Genomic DNA, 18,429 nt, shown 5'->3' on the forward strand with positions numbered 1-18,429 from the left:
AAATTAAGCAAGTTTGAAAAATCCAAAAATGTAGCTATACATATATATATATATATATATATATATATATATATATATATATATATATATATATATATATATATATTTTTTTTAGCCTTTCTAATAAATCACAAAACTGTTTTTTATTGTTTGATGATGCTGTTCTGGTATTAGGGAAAAATATAGAGTAAGCTTGATTTTGAAGTCAAGTAGAGAGAGAGAGAGAGAGAGAGAGAGAGAGAGAGAGAGAGAGAGAGAGAGAGAAAGAGAGAGAGAAAACATGGCCCAACACATTTCAGACAAAACAATCCCAGGCTATTTATCACGCAGGCATGTTCATAGTCTTGGGCCAGCATGCAGCCTATAGATGAAGTGGGGTTGAGATGTGGTGGGGGTGGAGCTCCGGCATGCAACACGTGCCATGATATAACAAGGACAAGGCGGTATTATGGGAGGGCTATGTTCTCTTCACCACTGTGTCCTGTTCATTCACTGATTCATTCTCTGTTGTCACTCGGAGAGGCATTTGACCAGGCATTTTAACAAATCAAGATCACGGTATAGCCTGTAAAACCTTTTTTTTCTTGGCATATTTAAACTATTGTTAGCACTGTCCCCTTGCTATTGTTTTTGACCATATTTATCTCTTTTCCAGGATTAGGAGTATGATTTTAGGGATCATCACTTCTGAAAAAACTTCTATGGAAAAACAAGGAAACCAATTTATAGCTGGGACAAAGTTCAGCCAAAGGGACACCTTTAGAGAATCCTGATCTCTAATATTTGTGACCTTAACTGCTCCAATAAAGGTAAGAATTGACAACCCAAAATCTGACTTAAAAAATAAATGTAAAATGAGAGATAATATTTATTTGTGCTATTGAATTCCCCTTTTTTTGTTGTTGTTGTGAGCAAGCCTTTTGTTGTCGGCACATAATGTACTGAACAGCTGTCTTTCATTAAATCCTCTACTCTAGGATGTCTTTCTTGGTTAATGGAGGTGCGAGTCATTCTTTTACATTAAATACATCAATGGGTATGTTTTTCCGATTTTGCAGGAGCCTCTTGTCCTGTCTTCATTAAGAAGCCACTCTTCAATATATTGATTGAAATCATTCTGGGAAATGGTTGGTTTTGGACCTGGGGATGTGCCTCCATCAGCAGCTGTAAAGTTTGTGGGAGCAGGAACTGCAGGATGCATAGCTGACCTGGTCACCTTTCCCCTGGACACGGCCAAAGTGCGGCTGCAGGTAAACGTCCACAAAACATTTGTGCATTAATTAGTGCCCTTAAACATGAAGAAGCTACACGGAAGTCCCCCATTATTTTTAATCCTCACCTATTTACATTTTACCCTGCAAAGATCCAAGGAGAGGCCAGCGCTTCTGCAGCTACAGCAAAAAAGTCTGCATTGAAGTATCGTGGAGTGTTTGGCACCATCACCACCATGGTGCGTACAGAGGGCCCCAGGAGCCTTTACAGTGGACTGGTGGCGGGACTCCAAAGGCAGATGAGCTTCTCCTCTGTGCGCATCGGTCTCTACGACTCTGTTAAACAGTTCTACACTAAAGGCTCCGATCGTGAGTACCTATGAATGTGTTCTAATGTTGTAAATCAAGGGAGTCCACCAATCAGGACTGACACCTCCCTCCTTTGTGGTTCAGATGTTGGCATCGGCAGTCGGCTGCTTGCGGGATCTACCACCGGCGCCATGGCGGTTGCTTTTGCTCAGCCTACAGATGTGGTGAAAGTTCGCTTCCAGGCACAGGCCAGGACTCCTGGGCATGCCAGACGCTACACCGGCACTATTGATGCTTACAAGACCATTGCTAAAGAAGAAGGCATTCGTGGTCTGTGGAAAGGTATAGCTGAAGTTTAAGAGATTCTTTTTTAGGTAATAAAGAATGTGCTTTCATTTCTCATGATAAATATTTATATTACTCTGTGTTGCAGGGACAGCTCCAAACATAGCACGGAATGCTATTGTTAACTGCACTGAACTGGTGACATACGACTTTATCAAAGACACGCTCCTTAAGTCCACTCCCCTGACAGGTAAAACAATGTCTGGAGTACATCATGCGGAGCCATGACAGTGCCCCCCAGTGTTCTTTTTGGAGCAGTGACTTTTGACCTTTACTCCACAGATAATCTGCCCTGCCACTTTGTGTCAGCCTTTGGTGCAGGGTTGTGCACGACAGTGATCGCCTCTCCAGTTGATGTGATCAAGACAAGATATATGAACGCTGCTCTTGGCAAATACAACAGTGTCCTCAATTGCGCTGCTGCCATGATGACCAAAGAGGGGCCGTTTGCATTTTATAAGGGGTAAGCAATGTCTGCGTGGCCAATATTGAGAGGTTTAATGAAAATATAAATCAAACCTTTATAGAGGTGGGGGAAGAGATAAACATGTTGTTAAACTAAATGTACATCTAAACACATATTAGTATGAATGGATTGCAATCAATCACGTTGTTCTGTTTTGTTTTTGCTCTTGAGGTTCATGCCATCTTTCTTACGCCTGGGCTCCTGGAACGTGGTGATGTTTGTGACATACGAGCAGCTGAAACGAGCCATGATGGCAGCCAATCAAAACTGCACAACTATACTGTAGTCACTGTTATCGGTCAGAACGCTCATGTTAGCACAGCGGTATTTTTCAAGAAATCTTCACTTTTTGTTGCATCCTGGTGTATATTTTATATTTCAAGTGTCAACGTTAAACAATTTGAGTTGATACCTCTCTCTCTCTCTCTCTCTCTCTCTCATGATGACATTAGTGAAAGGATATCAACACATTAGAATTAGAATTGGTATTAGAATGTGATCAAAATTTAAGCTAGAGCTTGTTTAATCAGATGCTTCCTCTCGGCAGAGAGCTTCTCAGGAAACTGGATGTCAAAAGTAACGATGAGGTTTCCTCTCTGGGAAGGATCCTGGGACAGCGGCATTCCCTCTCCGGTCACCACTTTGTTGTACGCAGGGCTGATGTGTTGTGACAAACAAATCAGAGACAGGAAGATAGTAATTGATGCAGATAATGCACAAACCCCAAATTATATTCTTTTAGAAATGTCTCTGTGTACGTGTACTGTTTTGTATAAAGTGCTTGAATTTGTTATGATAATCTCTTACTGGTTTTGTCTTAATGTTTAAATCATTAGTTCGGCTTTTAGAGTATCAGAGGTTTGAGTTAAATTACAGTATTATACATGGATGCTCTTTAGTATTTGGCACCAAAATAGGAAAGCACTTACTGCACAATGTCATTGATGGGAATACTGATTAGCCTGCCATCTAGTGTCTCCACGTCCACAGAGAACCCAGTCAAGGCCTGTGGGAAAGGTTAAGCGTTTATTCTACTTAAACCAAATCAAGTGTAACTAATAATTACAATCATGAGTGTGGCTCTCATTAACATGACTCACCATCTCCAGAGTGATCTGGGCCTTGTAGATCAGGTCATTGTGTTGTCTTTCAAACAGGTGGTGACTCTTCTGTCGCACCATGAACACTATATCTGCAGGGATGTTGTTTGGTCCCTTAAGGTAAAAGGCAGCAAGATGAGTACCATGCAGTCAGGCTCTTTGTAATGTAATTAGTTACTATGCATAGTTTGTTCAAAGAATAGCTTTGTGCACATTCTTTGGTTATACAAAAAAATGACCAAATCATATCAAGCATAACAAAAGAGGTAAGGATGACAAATAATCGTTCTCCCTCACTACTATGTGGTTGTATTCATATAAGCGTGTGTCAGCACACTGAAAGAGATCAGCTGAGGCCACCTACTGGTGGAAAAGCAGAGGTTCCAGTGGAAAGTTTTAACTCTTCATATTTAACTCATTGACTGCACTTAAGAATTTCCCCAAAATATTACCCGTTCACATTAAAGAATTACATCCTGTTATCTTCCCCTGATTCAAAACGGCCCAGTCCTGCATTCTGTGGTCAACAACTCGAGCAGATTTTAAGTCGTGTTTCATCAATATCTCAAACACGTATTCATCAAACATTATTACAATATACATTCAGACTTGCTCATAAAGTGCAGTCATTATTAAGCTAATTATTCATTCTTTTAAGGATGTATCCCCTATGATCCAAGCATTGACATTTCTGTAACAGAGATGCCTACAAATGTTACTCCTCTCAATGTTCCATATGCTAATGATAATCCAACATGCAGTTCATTTAGACAAAGTTGGGCTAATAGTGTCTAAAATGTATATACTAGATGCTGACTGTTGTACTGTAATCTGTTATGTATTTATGTGCATTTTATACATGTATCTTTGTTTTTATACTTTATGTCTGCTGCGACACAAATTGCCCTCTGAGACAAATAATAAATTGATTGATGGATTGATGCTGAAAACAAAACATATTTTCAACTTTAGAGACATGTTTTGTGCTTCCAAATCCAAAATTGTACAGACTGTACTAGTAAATTGATCACTTGCTAGACTTTCCTCTAAAGCATACAGCACACTTAAAGCTGGGGTTGTGTAAGATGTGGTGCCATTGGCTGAGAGATGAGCTCTAAAAGACTGTGCACTCCAGTACCATACTGGCATACTACCATGCAATGTAGTATGCCAGAAAAATATTTAGTATGTCCCAATACATAGTATGTCAAAGGCAGTATGCCAAAAATAAATCTGGTGGTATTTTGCAGTATGCCCACCAGCATGCTTTTAAGGCTATTCTGACCCTCAATCTTCTGCGCAGCATGTGAGCGAGAGGTTGAAAGTTCAAGGCGCAGTTTTCTGAAATAGTACAATATGTCCCAATGGTATGCATACTGCATGCAACAGTATGTACTTTGTAAGTGCGGCCACAGTACATACTAAAAGTAAAAAAGAATACCGGGAACAGTCACAAGCCAAAACTCAGGTCTGAACACTTCTTCTTCTTCTTCTGCTTATAAGACATTTTGCACAAGGCAAGTACATGACGGAACTGTGCAAACCCAGACCAAAGCCTTATCTTGTATTTAACCAAAATCCTAACCTAAAACAGAAAAAAAACATATGCTAACCCTCACATAACTGAGTAGTGGAACAACAACTGGTCAAATCCCCTTTACAGTATTAAAGCATATGGGTGAGTTATTAGTGACAATTATTACATTTTTCCTCAATAGTAAATGGATGTAGAGTTATTCTACCTGATCTCCCTCTTTGGGGAAAATGATTCTTGTGCCTTCGGTCCATCCAGGCTTGACATCTATAGTCAGGATCTTGTCTTTGATACTAGACGTGAATCCATCGTCATTCATCACCTGTTAAACAAATGAGGAAAACATGAATATGTGTATGAATACGCTGTTGGATGAGAGGAGATAGTGTTTTCACAGACATTAGCTCTTACCCGTCGTGATATCTTAATCTTTTTTGTGCATCCGTGGAAGAGATCGTCCAGAGACAAATGCAGGTCTCTCTCTATGTGAGAATCTTGGGTCTTCACCATTACTGATTGCAGGCCACCAAACTTAAGTGGGGCATCGTTTGTATGAAAGTCTAAAAATAATAATAATAATAACAATAAATTAGTATGACATTTGAATAAGAACATTCATTGTACGGCCTGTTTTTCTTACCTGCAAATGGGTTGTCGCCTCCAAAGAACTCTTTGAACGTTTTGTCTGGGTTCCCATGGTAGACATATTTAGATGAACAAGCCCCACTGCTGCCGAACTCAGGTGGGATCCCAGCTTTTAGACCCTCCTCGCCAAACTTGTCATAGGTGGCCTTTTTTCGTACTGTCACGAAGAACGTAGATATTGTTATAGACACAAACCACCAGTCTCCATGCAGTAAATACCTGATATAGAATTTTTTTGTATTTTTTTTATAAAAGGTGGATCATTAGATAGAGTCAAGCGAATGATGATTTTGAATTGATTATATACGCCCTGTAGACTTTTAATAGAAAACGCATACATGCACATCACCTGTTAACAGAAACTTGCCTATAGTTTCCTCTCAATCCTAGCAGTACAGACATGTTAATACTATGTTTAGTAGGCTATCGCTTATTCTTTTATCCTGACACATGAGAGAGCAGATGAGATGTAGGCCTAGTGATGTTTTTTTTCCTTATTAGCATCAGAGATAAAGCTGAAATTAAATATAGCCAACAAGGACTTAACTAATAATTATTTCCATTTAATTTCGATAATTTCTGATAGCTTTGCTAAATTATAGCAAATATATATAGGATATATATATATATATATATATATATATATATATATATATATATATATATATATATATATATATATATATATATATATATATATATATATATATATATATATATATATATATATGGTAGGTTGCACTAAAGTTACTGTTCCAGTTTGCAAGATAAAAACAGACCTCTCTGTTGAACTTACGGTCGCTCAACACATCGTAGGCTTCACCCAGCTGACTGAATTTCTTACTGCTTCCGGTATCTCTGTTTCTCCTCGGATGAAACTTCAAAGCAAGACGTCGATATCTAGTTAGACAAAAGAGGAGAACTGAGGCAAGAAGCACAAGCCCGATGACTCAGGTTTGAGCGTCTATCAAGTAACGTGCAGTTAAAGGTTGATGGTAATACTTACGCCTTTTTGATATCTGCGTCTGTTGCATTTTGGTTTATTTCCAGCGTCTCGTAGTAATCGCTTCCCATTATGTTTTAAATGCTTGGAATTAACTCAAAAAGTAAAAGAAAAGCCCGATGTGCCCGCACGCGGTGTAGCTAGGTTTTAAAATAACAACGCTTTGCCGCAAATAAAACTCAGAGCAGTTGTTTAGCTCGGTTTCCAGGGTAACAGGTGCTCGGAGACTCTCGCGGGAACTGCAATTAAGGCTGAGCCAAACTGTTCAGTGCTCAATGGTAAAGCAAAGTACTAACGAGTTTGTTATACAAATGCAACAAAGCTATAATTTGGTGATTTTGTGTGTAGTAAAGTCACAGTGGAATAATACTATTCAGATCATCAAACACGTATAAACGTGGGAATCACTTACTGCCCCACATCCGACAAAGTGAGCTTTGTCTTTTTAAGAAAATGCCAACGGTCATGGCTAGATGAACTTGTTTTGAGGCCCACACACACTTCCTGCCCACTGCATTGTGTAGCCTTTCACTTCAGTTTAAGGTCATTTGATTAGGCACAATTTTAGGTCTATGCACTTGAACTGAAAACAAACTAAAATAATCACATCCTTAGAACTACCATTTTGACACAGGGCCCCTTCAAAAGACAGGTTAACACAATCAGTATATCATTCGAGACCCAAATTAGTTAATATTGTACCTTAATCTGGCTTGCCTAAAATTCCTAAATTATTAAATGATTTGAAACTTTAGGGGCCCTTGGACAGTTGCATGCTTTGCAATCTGGCCTTGCTACATTTGAGTACAGAAGACTTGATTCAACCATGATTACTGTACTTGTGCCACACCTGGTATTTATTGCATAACGGCTTGATTCTATTTAGGTGTGCCAGTTTACGGCTGCGCTTTTGTGAATGCTGACTCAGTGGGATTACAAACTGTGGAGCCATAATAACAGCCATTGGCTCAATGTGTGCTTTTCAAGTCAGAATTTCTGCAGTGAATTAGTACAGGACCAGCATAGTGTTGTTCAGTCCACATGACTGAGCAACAGACACGGCTAATGCTGTTCTGTTGCTATTTTTTACACTGCTAAGAGTCATGCTGAAGATATAGTGTTGTGTCTTTGACTTATTTATACTTCAGATATTAAAAAATGACATTCAAATAATTAAGTATTATAACTGTCAAAAAGACACTGATAAGTTCCAGCAGCAGTGTAGAGTGTATTTTTATTCTTTCATTTATCACAATTCCAGACAGAAACGTTAAGGACTACAGTGCTATTCAAATTGGACTCTCGTCCATAAATTCACACAAAATTGCACCGTTTCATAGGCATGATCAAATTGGCGACAGAGGAAACAGCAGAGACTCTCTGATTCTGTTGAAGGTGGTCCAGATGGATGCATATTTTATTAGCGATTGAGGACTTGTATACCACAAGTGAAGATATTAACAGCCATAAAAAAAGAAACAAATCCAATAGAAATAAATATTACAACTCAATGTGGATTAAATACACGTCTTTAAAGTGTTCATAAAACATACCAAACTTAACTAAATAAACCCAAAGCCAAGGAAGCACTCTATGATGAACTCCCAAAGGCATACATCTCCATATCTAATGTTTACAGTGGGTTTTATGATTATGACTCTTAATATATGAGAAAGATCCTTCTCAAACACTATCTTCATAGAAATAGTTTAAATCTATCATAGCTGTAGTCTTTAGAAAAAATAATTAAAGATCTATTCAAATAAAAAGGTAATAGAAAATGGAAGCCAAGGAAAATAATAAACAAATCTCAAGGGACAAATGTGGAAGAGAGGAAGGACGGTAACGCAGATGACGTAGTAATAGTGTTGCTCTTGTAGTAGAGACCATGCAGTGGTATGTGTGTGTGTGTGTGTGTGTGAGACCGTGTAGTGACTTGTCATGTCCTGCTGATACATGTTGGGAGAACTGGGACTCAGCTGGTATAGGAAGCACAAAGCACACACTCCGTTTAAAAGAAGCTCATGCCTGCCACGTCCAGCTTCAGCAGCATCCTGGGTGTACAGTCAACATGTTACATGTCAACAGGGAGAGGTTCCAACTCATTTAACTTCAACACAACTTTTCACCACATTATTCCAGACCGTTTGAACAGTTCGTTAGCATAAATCATGAACGAATCATTGCCAATCAATTGCAACTGCACACGTTATGTGAAAGGACAAATGCATACACATCCACATTGTGCTTATTAGGCTTAAAGCAATATTGTACTCTTTAAAGTGTTTTCTCACTCTTAAACACGTACTTTGATTTTGTGTTTTAAAATACACATTTTCATTCTTTGTTTGGTTCAGAGAGTCTTCTTTAAAGACCCACCACAGCAATATGAATATTGTCTGTTTGAAATGACAGACAACAGCTGTTTCAACGTATATTTTACAGAAATATTCAATTTAAGTGATTTATGACTTTCAGCGCGCCCTGATGAGAGAGCAGCTTTCCACAATGGCGAAAGGATAATGGCTGTAGTGTTCTTTTTCAGGCTGGGAACAGAGGCGCAGTGCAATGGAGGGTACAGACACAGAAAAACCGAGCGGGATTGAGAAAAAGCCAGTTAGAGAAATATTTAGTATTGAGATAAGTCGGCATTAGCAGGAACAGCCTCCTTCACTGACAGGTTGCTCTGGCGGCTTCTCCAGCTTAATGTCAATCACTGAAGGGTTTAGGTGTTAAGGAACATCACAGAATGGACACAATTCTACTCTAAAATGTACATGAGAAATAATGTGAATCCAATTTCAGTACAAACAAAACAACCATTGCACAACCACTCCTAATGACGACATATTCCACACACTGCATTTAAAAAACCAATGGCATTCTATGGAGAAAGATCAGGTTTTTATCATGTGATATTTAACTCCACACACATATTTGTAAATGCTGTATTAATGCTAAACCTTAATCTGTTAAAAGTACCAAAGACAATCTTCAATTGCCTTGTGAATAAACCATTTACAAGTTATTAGGTCATACTTATTAACATGTCAAAACTGAGCTCATAAGGTAGAATTAACTCTCATCTGCAATCTGAACCAAACTGGTGGTAAATATTTATTTATTATTATACCCACAGTAAAATAGTCAGTGACCTGGAGCATAATATGTTCTACAACTGGTCAAATAAATCTAAAGGACACATGCGTTAATAAACAGCAGCAAGCTGTCACACTGTACTCACACTGTAGATTTTCCCTCAGGGAGGGACTATCCATGTGACACATACAAGACAGAGGAGACCTCTTTACTCTCTTCTGTCACGTCAGACCCAGACGCTGACATGTGCACAAAGGATACTGTCCTCTCTACTCTTGTCCTGTGTGATATCCATGCCAGGGAGGGCGGCTGCCACGCGACGGAAAAGCTGGAGGGAAAGAGAACCAGGCCGATTCTGTCAGACAAGGAAACATACTCGAAGCATGACAAAAGCACGAGATTAAAATCAAGATAGCATGCGGTGTATATTCCATTTGCATGATTTAGCATGAGTTTCGCACAAAGGAAGACAGCCACCAGAGCTTTTTCCAAATCGGATTTGAATTTAGCAGCGTCCGCTTGAGCTACTGCAAGGCCATGTGTCTGCACTGACTTGAAAAGATGGTGTAACTGTGCCTTACTGAGATCTTCTATTGGTAGAGCTTGGAGGATTTTAAGTGATTGACTGATTCCAAATGAAAAAAAAAAAAAAAAAGAAGCAAGTGTTGAATGCATGATGATCCTCAACATGCTCGCCCCCCACTAAAAAGCATCACATAGAACTACACTTAACACACGTGCAACAAAAGTACTGCCAATGTGCTAATCGCTGTGGTGTGGAGCACAGGCTTGCAAACCCTGACCCACCTCTAGGGCTGTCTGATCAAAGGTCGGCCAATGGAGAATCATAATTTCTAGCAGGTGGGAGAGGGCTTGAAAAAACAAATCCACACAGCTCACTTTCAATCAGAGGAAGCCAATGTTTGAAGCACACCTTTATGCACGCATGCATGTGTGAAATAGAAGCAAATCGGAAGAGCATGAGCACTATGAACACACACACACACACAAGGTGCACACGCTCTACCTGTTTGACATTGTAGCCTGTCTTTGCACTTGTTTCAATAAACAGAACATTCATCTCTTTTGCTCTCTGTTCTCCCTCCTCTGTGGTTATCTGTCTGTGATGAGCCACGAGTCACCGCGCAACAACACACAAACACCCACGGGGACACGCACGCATCACCACAGACATCCACACAAAGACAAGAGGAAAAAAAATACAGACTGTGATCATGTTGAAGTGGATTAACAAGCCGTGCCCCATCCTAACGCTACTGCCCCCTGTGCTCGACCAAAAGTTGTCCAGTAGAACCGGTTCAGTTTGTTAGAGGAGCTCTACAATAGGGACAAAAGGATTTACATTTGGACAGAAAATGGACAATGATTCAGCTGCTTAGTTTTAAAAATGGCTATTTGAGAAAATCTTTTTTAAATCATTGGTTAAAATCCAACTCCCCAAACCTCTGAGCTCTGATTTTGGCAGGCAACCTTTGGAGGTGGAGCCCAGGCAGCAGCATCCGCAGCAGGACCACGGAGCACGATTCACACACACTCTTACCTGCTTTACGTTGTAGCCCGCTTTCGCACTAGTCTCAATAAACATTACATTTAGTTCTTTGGCTTTCCGCTCACCCTCTTCAATAGATACTTGCCTGTGGTAGATAAGGGGGTTAAGAGATGCACAGCTAAAGACATTGCACAACTTCATTAAACAGACGGGCCATCTGGATCACACAGCAGACACTTACTGATTAAATATTACAAAACATCACAGCTGACCATCACAACTACCAGTGTATTCATGAGATTGGTCCGCTAAAGACTAAATCAATCAAATATCTCAATCCGTATCTAGAAAAACAATGTAGTTTGAAACATAGAAAGAGAGGCCAGAGATAACTTGCTTTGCCTCAGGACTGAGGAACTCAGAGTACTGACAGGCCAGCAGCGACACTCAATGACTTCAGTGGAATGCTCTAAATGGAGAAGACCCACTTACACCGAGGCAGGGGGATGGAAGAACAGATTACCTTTTGTCTGCAAGGTCTGTCTTGTTTCCCACCAACATGATAATGACATCGCTTCCTCTCTCCGTTCTCACGTCATCAATCCATTTTGTGGTTTGCTGGAAGGAGTTGACGTCTGAAAGAGAGACGAGGGAGAAACATGAAGGCAAAGTTTGTGACAGTAACAAAGTAGAATCCCAAGTCGTACACATTTTGACCAAGTCTGATTTTTTTGTTTTTTTTTTAGTAAAAAAACATTTACCGACTGTAGATATATTACTAACTAAATCTAACTGAACAGATTGTTTCCGAATGGTAAAGAACACAGCACACATAACAGAGGGTGAGGCAAATGCGGCATGTTTGAAAAACCTCGACGTGCACAGGTTTTCCACCTACTCGTGATGTCGTACACTACGACAGCAGCAGCGGAGTCTCTGATGTAACTCGGGATGAGGCTACGAAACCGCTCTTGCCCCGCCGTGTCCCACAACTGCAACCTGATCTGTGGGGCAGGAAGGGGATGGGAAGAGAAACAAAAGAGGAGAAAAAGAAAATAGAAAACAAAAAGGGATGAAAATAAAAAAACAAGGAAATAAAAACGAGGTCAGAAATGAAGTAAGTTATGGCGACAAAAAGCAAATTGAAAAAAAATAACTGAATAAAGTCAGGACGAATGGGAAAAGATAGAGAGATTAGAGAGAGCGAGTGCATGCAGGTAGTGAATGACCACCAGGGGAGGGGAGTGGGGGGTGGGGGGGATAAATAAATAATCACCCTTCACTTGTCATCAACCCTCCTGTCTTGATGAACTGAGGTGTTTAATTTCAAAACAAGAATAACGAGAATAGTTGGAGGGGTGGGAAGAAGAGGAAGAAAACGGGTGTTGAGGGGAGAAACAACAGAAAGGGAGAACGGTCCATGGGGTACGGCATCCAGCTCTCACTTGGAGGGCAGTGCAAATGCTGCGTGTGCTTGTTAGAGAGAACGGAATTATTGAAGAAAAACACCATGAGATTATGTCAGCATTCAGCATCTGAGTGCCCCTTGATATTACCTGCACCAAAACAGGCAATAAGAGAGTTTCCCAATCTGGACAAAGACAAAAACAACCAACAATCAAGGATGTCCTGAACACAAGAAGTTAAAAAAATTTAAATAAACTTACTGTTCGATCTTCAAGGTACATGGTTTTCGAAAGGAAATCTATTCCTATTGTGGCCTGAAAATGGGTGACAAGCAGTTAAATATGCATAACCTTCTTCAATCAATGAACGTTTGATGGCGATTTAAATCGGGTGGAGGTGTCTCACTTGGTAAGTGTTGTCGAAGCTGTCATACATGAACCTGGTGATCAGCGAAGTCTTTCCCACTAAAAAACAAACAGAAACAATAAAGTACCGTTTGGTTGGGTTAGTCAGTTCTTCTTCAAAATAACCAAAATAATATCTGGCTATCACAAGTAGAGCTGCAGACTAGTTGATTATGATCTATTGAAAATGTCGTTTACTATTTGTCAGAGCCTAACCCTGAGCCCTAGGTGACTTCTTTGCATTGCTTTATTTATGTGACAAACATTTAAAAAAATATATATATATATATTACGTTTGGAAAGATATAAAAACACAGGAAAGCAGCATTCTCACATTTTTAAGGCTGGAACAGGATGCTGTTGGTATTTTTGCTTTTATAAACAACTTAAACAATCGTACAAATTATGTGTCCATGCATTCTCTCTTAATTGACTAATCAGTTAACCAACTAGTTATTTCAGCTCTAAATAAACAATTTTGCAGCCTAAATGCAACCCCTGACTGATTATAATTGAATAATCTGAACCTGATCTTGTCATAGTAAAATGCGTGTAAATGTATTCAAATCCAGGTAGCCAGTGTGGCCCTCTCTCCTCATGACCTGTAACATTTAAAAAATACAATATTCTCCTTTCTATAAAACCAGCAAGCTTCCAATACATTAAATTAAAATATATGTTTCACATACTAGCAGCAATGTTTTCACTGCATGTTTTGATTGACAAAGGAGGGCTAAGGTAGAATGGGTAAACCGCGCCCACTCTGCCGCCAATTTGGTTTAAAGGGCATGACGTTTAATTCTCCTGCTTCAGTTCACAATTTTGCAGGAAGCAAACACAAACTGCCTTATCTACCTGCCGCGCTATTGGCGGGTTTAACACGATGCCGATAGAGAAGCGTCCAAGCTGCTTCTTGTTCACATTCAACACAGCGGTGGCCACCGAACGCCACCGAACCGCAGCGAACCTGTTGATGCTGCGGTGTGTTCTACGTCACCCGGATCCTAGGTTTGATTGGTTGAAGGACTGTTCTATTGCGTAAAGACTCATTTGAACTTTGCCCGTTGGTCACACCTCTTGCAGGGAAAATACAGAGCCGACTCCCCAGACCAACACTCAATCTGTAATTGTAATTGCACACTGACAACATCGTGTGTCAGTATTGCCTCCGATACTGCCTAAAAAACTGGTATGGGGAAGTACTGGAGTGTATACACAGATTTGATGCCATGTAAATAAATCTAATTCTACATTAAAGTTGTTTATTTATACATAATTTTTCCGTTATGACTGACTGTCAAACTGGATAATAAAAGAAAGTTCTGTGGCATTCACTGTTTGTGTTTCACAAAGAGTTTAACCTGAGTCAGACCGACAACAAAGAAATCATATCACATCCATACATGGATAGTAGTATACAGCTGTTAAAACCTAATAAAATACATGTCACACAGGTATCGGATCAGTACTCGGTATCAGAATGGGTCTCGGGAAGCAAAAAATGGTATCGGACCATCTCTAGTCTCTATGAACAACTTTGCTAACAATGAGAAATGTTAGCAAATAACATAAAAGGATGGATTATTATCTACTATATTATGAACTGTGTATCAAATTCAAGATATACAGATAGGAAAATAAGTTGTGTACTAGGGGGGGTTGGAAGAGATTCATTCATGTAAGAATCGTGATTCTTGTTTTCTAAGATTCTGAAAGCAGCATGTCAAGCAACTCTTGCTCCCTTTGAATATTCTGTCCATTACATGGTGGGGTGGTGTACAGTCTTTTGTACAGTAGGAGACATTGGAAGGTTGAGGAATGTCGAAAGACAAGTAGGGTTGGGAACCAGACGCCCTTATTATTTCCCAATTTAAATGTTCTGCCTTGCTGTTCCCAGCCCCGGACTGATCAACTTTTGAGAATTTCTGATGCCCCATATCTAAGCTTACACTTACACATTCTTTAAACACGGCATCTGTAAAAAGGTTCATAACATTTTGTCCAACCTTGCTGTAAAACATCACTTTTAGCACATTTGTACAGAGAGACACTCATACTGTTGCTCAGAGCATCCGCGCAGCAGGGCTCCCCAGCCTTCGGAATGTTTGGCTGAGCTCGGGTTGCTTTATATCGGTTACACGGTGCAACCAGTGATGATGACATGGCCAAAGCCAACACTGCTGTTTACAAGAAACCACAGCTGATCATACACTGTCTGACTAACGCAAAGTCTGTCTTATGTTGATGGGAGTAGAGAGTCATATTACTGGACACAACACCTTTAGAAAGATAATCACGGCAGAGGAGGCATTTCCTACACTACCTTATCCTGTTTGCCACTTGGGGTGCACACAATCACATCAGCAGGAGCAGTATCAGTGCTGATACTGACCTTTTTAAACCAGACTGGGTATTGTCAGACCAGAAGTGGCGGAGCAACATGAAATACAGTTTCTCCATTTATTGGCTAGATAAAGCGGTTAACATTAGGTTTTTTTCCGTGACACTTTAGAATCGATTATTTCACCTAGAATCAATATTAAAATAGATTTTCTGTTTTTTCACCAAGTTACTGTTTACATAGTACCACTGAAAGCTACGTCATACGTTCCCAGCAAAACAGACATACGTGTTACGTACTTCTTCACAAATTAAATAAATGTCCGAATGACTGATGGCTGTGCATTCTTTTTTAGAAAACAATTACGTTTTAGATATGTCTCATGATGTATTGTCTCTAGAAGTTTATTTTTCAGCTTTTTTTTAAAGAAGGAAAGGAAATACGCAAAATTGATTTGCAATGCTTTTACAATAGAAATAAATCACAATACAAATCAATGATACCCATGTATTGTGAAAGAATCATCAGGACAAAAGCATGTTCTATATAATAATACTAGTTGTATTTATTTATTGGCATTATTTCATAAGTAGAGGCTACAGTAACAGGCTAAGTTGACTACAGGTGATTTATTCTAGCTGCTGATGTGTTCATTCAAAGTCCACAAAAATGATGACACTGATTACATATCAGTGTATCCACCCTGGGGGCACTTCTGAGGAGAGGGGCTGCATGCATCCCAATTACCAAACCTGCCCAGTAGCATTCCTACACACTCTCTCCTCACGTTCCCCCTTCCCAGCCAAACTAAACAGAGCGTGTGCCTGTACTAGACGAGAAGGGGGCAGGGGAGTTGTTCACTGTCGATACGAACAATTATCCTCTTGTTTTTTTTTTAAAGGTAAATGTTTGGGGTGCGCATACTTCCACGGCTTTCCGCTGTTTCCACAGCTGTGCGTTTAGCATGCCAACACAAAGCAAACCGTGTAAGCTGAATTTGGGGCTTCATGTAGAATTGGGATGCACCGATTCCACTTTATCTCTCTTGATACCGAGTCTGATTTCTCATCTTAGGGTATCTGCTGATACTAAGTACAAATATGATACCAATACAAATTTCAAATCTGTGCACCTCACTGCATGGAACTCATTCGGATAATGTCTGTACGTTAACATGAAGCCAGTCATTATTGTGGTGCTTAAGACAGTTAGCGACCCGCTGAATAGAACTGAGTAAAAACACTGAATTGTAGCTAACTATATTCATTGACACTTGTAACTCTCACTTGCTGCCACTGGCTTAGTTATGTTAATGTATACTATCCCAGGTTGCCACGGAAGTTAGCTAACAAGCAAACAATTCCATTTCCACAGACATGAATATACCCTATCAGGGAGAAAATATATTGCAACGTTGACATTCAGTAACAAGTTACGATGTCGCAATGCTACCACCGTGTCAAGTTTAACGTTACGCAGCTAATGTTAGCTAACGTTAGCTAACTGGTTGACGTTAATCACCCTACCAAAGCTACCAAACTCTAATGTTGGCTAACTTATATCTCTTGCAGATCATCACTTAGATGCGACATCCAAACGACATTTAACGTTAGCATCAGACTTACCACTCTGTTCCCCGAGAAAGACCAATTTAAATTTTCTCAAAGGGTTTCCGAAGTCTCCGGCCGCAGACATGACGGTATGGAATATGAAACAAGCCCTGGCGTTACTTTTCAGGAGCTCCCTAGATAGCCAGCTAATGCTAGCTAACCAACGTTTGTCAGATATCAAAGTTCCCGGTATCCGTAACGTTTTACCGGTCTGCCAACCCTCTAAACATGCCGCCTAGCGAGGTTTTGTGCGTTAAAATCCCTTCTTTAAGCTTCCAGACACTTTTTTAAATAACTCACTAACTACTGCGGCAAAGTTAGCATTGCTGTCAGTTCTCTGACATGTCTAGACCACCACTACCAGGTTCCCTGGGTTTCTCTTCTTCTTCTTCAGACACAGAGTTGACAGTGTTTTTGGCATGTCAGCGGTATTGTTATGCTGCCCTCTACTGGTGGAGAAAAAACACATTATGACAAAAAGGTGTAGACCTGTGGCAGAGCAACGCACATACGAGTGTACACACGTTCAATTCATGTTAAACCATAGACCGTTAATATAAACGGTCAATATATATACGGTCTATGTGTTAAACCAGTGGTTCTATAACAGGAAACTTCCGACCAGAGTGATAGAGACTAATGAAATATAAAGGAGGCTTTGAATGTCGCGTGATGTGTCTTTGTATGCCCACAAGAGGGCGTGCCCACCCAACCGCCTCATACGCAACCTTTAATCTTGAGGAGACCAATTGTGGCCCATACTGATATTGCAATTACATTTTTGAATTTGCATCTGGTTTCCTATTCAATCAAAATTGAACATGAAATACCTTCCAAACATATGCCGTCTTTATATTTTCTGTCAGTGCTCCAATTCACCAATTTACTTCATTATATGCTTCGTATTCATTCGTTTTTTTTCTTCCACTAGAAGCTTGTAATTTACTTGATTTGCCCAATCTGTATGATCTGCTACTACGGTTATAATGTCTGTGAAGTACTTAACAATTCTATATAACACATATTTAAGTATAATATACGTTTTGACAACCTCACGTGACAATATTAAGCCAATACCTTGTTGCTGGTGACATAATGCCACCTTTTTTGTTCATGGCACACTATTAGGAGACATCACTTCAGTGTGCACATGCACAGTTCTATATTAATTCCAGGTATTGCTTGACACCTTTCATCATGACATCAAACCAACTGCCATAAGATTATTTTGCCAGTGAACAAAATGAAATCACAGTTATTATGGGTAGCATGTAGGTGCAACAGTAAAAAGTCTAACTTATTAGGTTTGATATGTCAGATATACATTTTTAAATTGGTATCTTGCTGTAATGTTTACAAGGCCCACTGTAGCTCTTGTTCAATTTCTGTTGACCTCAGAAATTGAACAAGGACGCTCACCGGACGTCTGCTGTTCAGAAGGTTGA

General features: G+C 39.8%; 3 protein-coding genes across 5 annotated transcripts; 1 reads left to right on the top strand and 2 right to left on the bottom strand.

Moving 5' to 3' along the window:
• Nucleotides 1–307: 307 nt before the first annotated feature.
• On the top strand, nucleotides 308–2,663 carry LOC117955306 (mitochondrial uncoupling protein 2-like). Of its 2 annotated transcripts, none has more exons than XM_034889715.1 (8): nucleotides 308–558; nucleotides 656–809; nucleotides 1,059–1,250; nucleotides 1,364–1,580; nucleotides 1,665–1,862; nucleotides 1,954–2,055; nucleotides 2,148–2,328; nucleotides 2,503–2,663. In XM_034889715.1, exons 3-8 carry the CDS (start codon nucleotides 1,125–1,127, stop codon nucleotides 2,615–2,617), a joined length of 939 nt encoding a protein of 312 aa, XP_034745606.1. In that variant the 5' UTR covers nucleotides 308–558; nucleotides 656–809; nucleotides 1,059–1,124; the 3' UTR covers nucleotides 2,618–2,663. The 2 variants fall into 2 exon arrangements, with proteins under 2 accessions (XP_034745606.1, XP_034745605.1); XM_034889714.1 differs by having other exon boundaries at nucleotides 656–808; nucleotides 1,049–1,250.
• Nucleotides 2,489–6,852, bottom strand: dnajb13 (DnaJ heat shock protein family (Hsp40) member B13). The gene is made up of 8 exons (XM_034889717.1): nucleotides 6,617–6,852; nucleotides 6,407–6,510; nucleotides 5,606–5,767; nucleotides 5,377–5,525; nucleotides 5,174–5,287; nucleotides 3,432–3,545; nucleotides 3,261–3,337; nucleotides 2,489–2,988 (listed from the first exon to the last, which is right to left on the bottom strand). The coding sequence occupies exons 1-8, from the start codon at nucleotides 6,682–6,684 to the stop codon at nucleotides 2,838–2,840; spliced, it is 939 nt and encodes a 312-aa protein (XP_034745608.1). The 5' UTR covers nucleotides 6,685–6,852; the 3' UTR covers nucleotides 2,489–2,837.
• A 975-nt stretch (nucleotides 6,853–7,827) lies between these two features.
• On the bottom strand, nucleotides 7,828–17,385 carry rab6a (RAB6A, member RAS oncogene family). Of its 2 annotated transcripts, none has more exons than XM_034889719.1 (8): nucleotides 17,000–17,385; nucleotides 13,035–13,093; nucleotides 12,890–12,943; nucleotides 12,121–12,226; nucleotides 11,746–11,857; nucleotides 10,740–10,833; nucleotides 9,974–10,040; nucleotides 7,828–9,329 (listed from the first exon to the last, which is right to left on the bottom strand). In XM_034889719.1, exons 1-8 carry the CDS (start codon nucleotides 17,067–17,069, stop codon nucleotides 9,265–9,267), a joined length of 627 nt encoding a protein of 208 aa, XP_034745610.1. In that variant the 5' UTR covers nucleotides 17,070–17,385; the 3' UTR covers nucleotides 7,828–9,264. The 2 variants fall into 2 exon arrangements, with proteins under 2 accessions (XP_034745610.1, XP_034745609.1); XM_034889718.1 differs by lacking the exon at nucleotides 10,740–10,833 and adding an exon at nucleotides 11,274–11,367.
• Between the last annotated feature and the right edge of the window lie 1,044 nt (nucleotides 17,386–18,429).

Source organism: Etheostoma cragini, chromosome 13 (assembly GCF_013103735.1).
Source record: "Etheostoma cragini isolate CJK2018 chromosome 13, CSU_Ecrag_1.0, whole genome shotgun sequence".
NCBI classification, from domain to species: Eukaryota; Metazoa; Chordata; class Actinopteri; order Perciformes; family Percidae; genus Etheostoma; species Etheostoma cragini.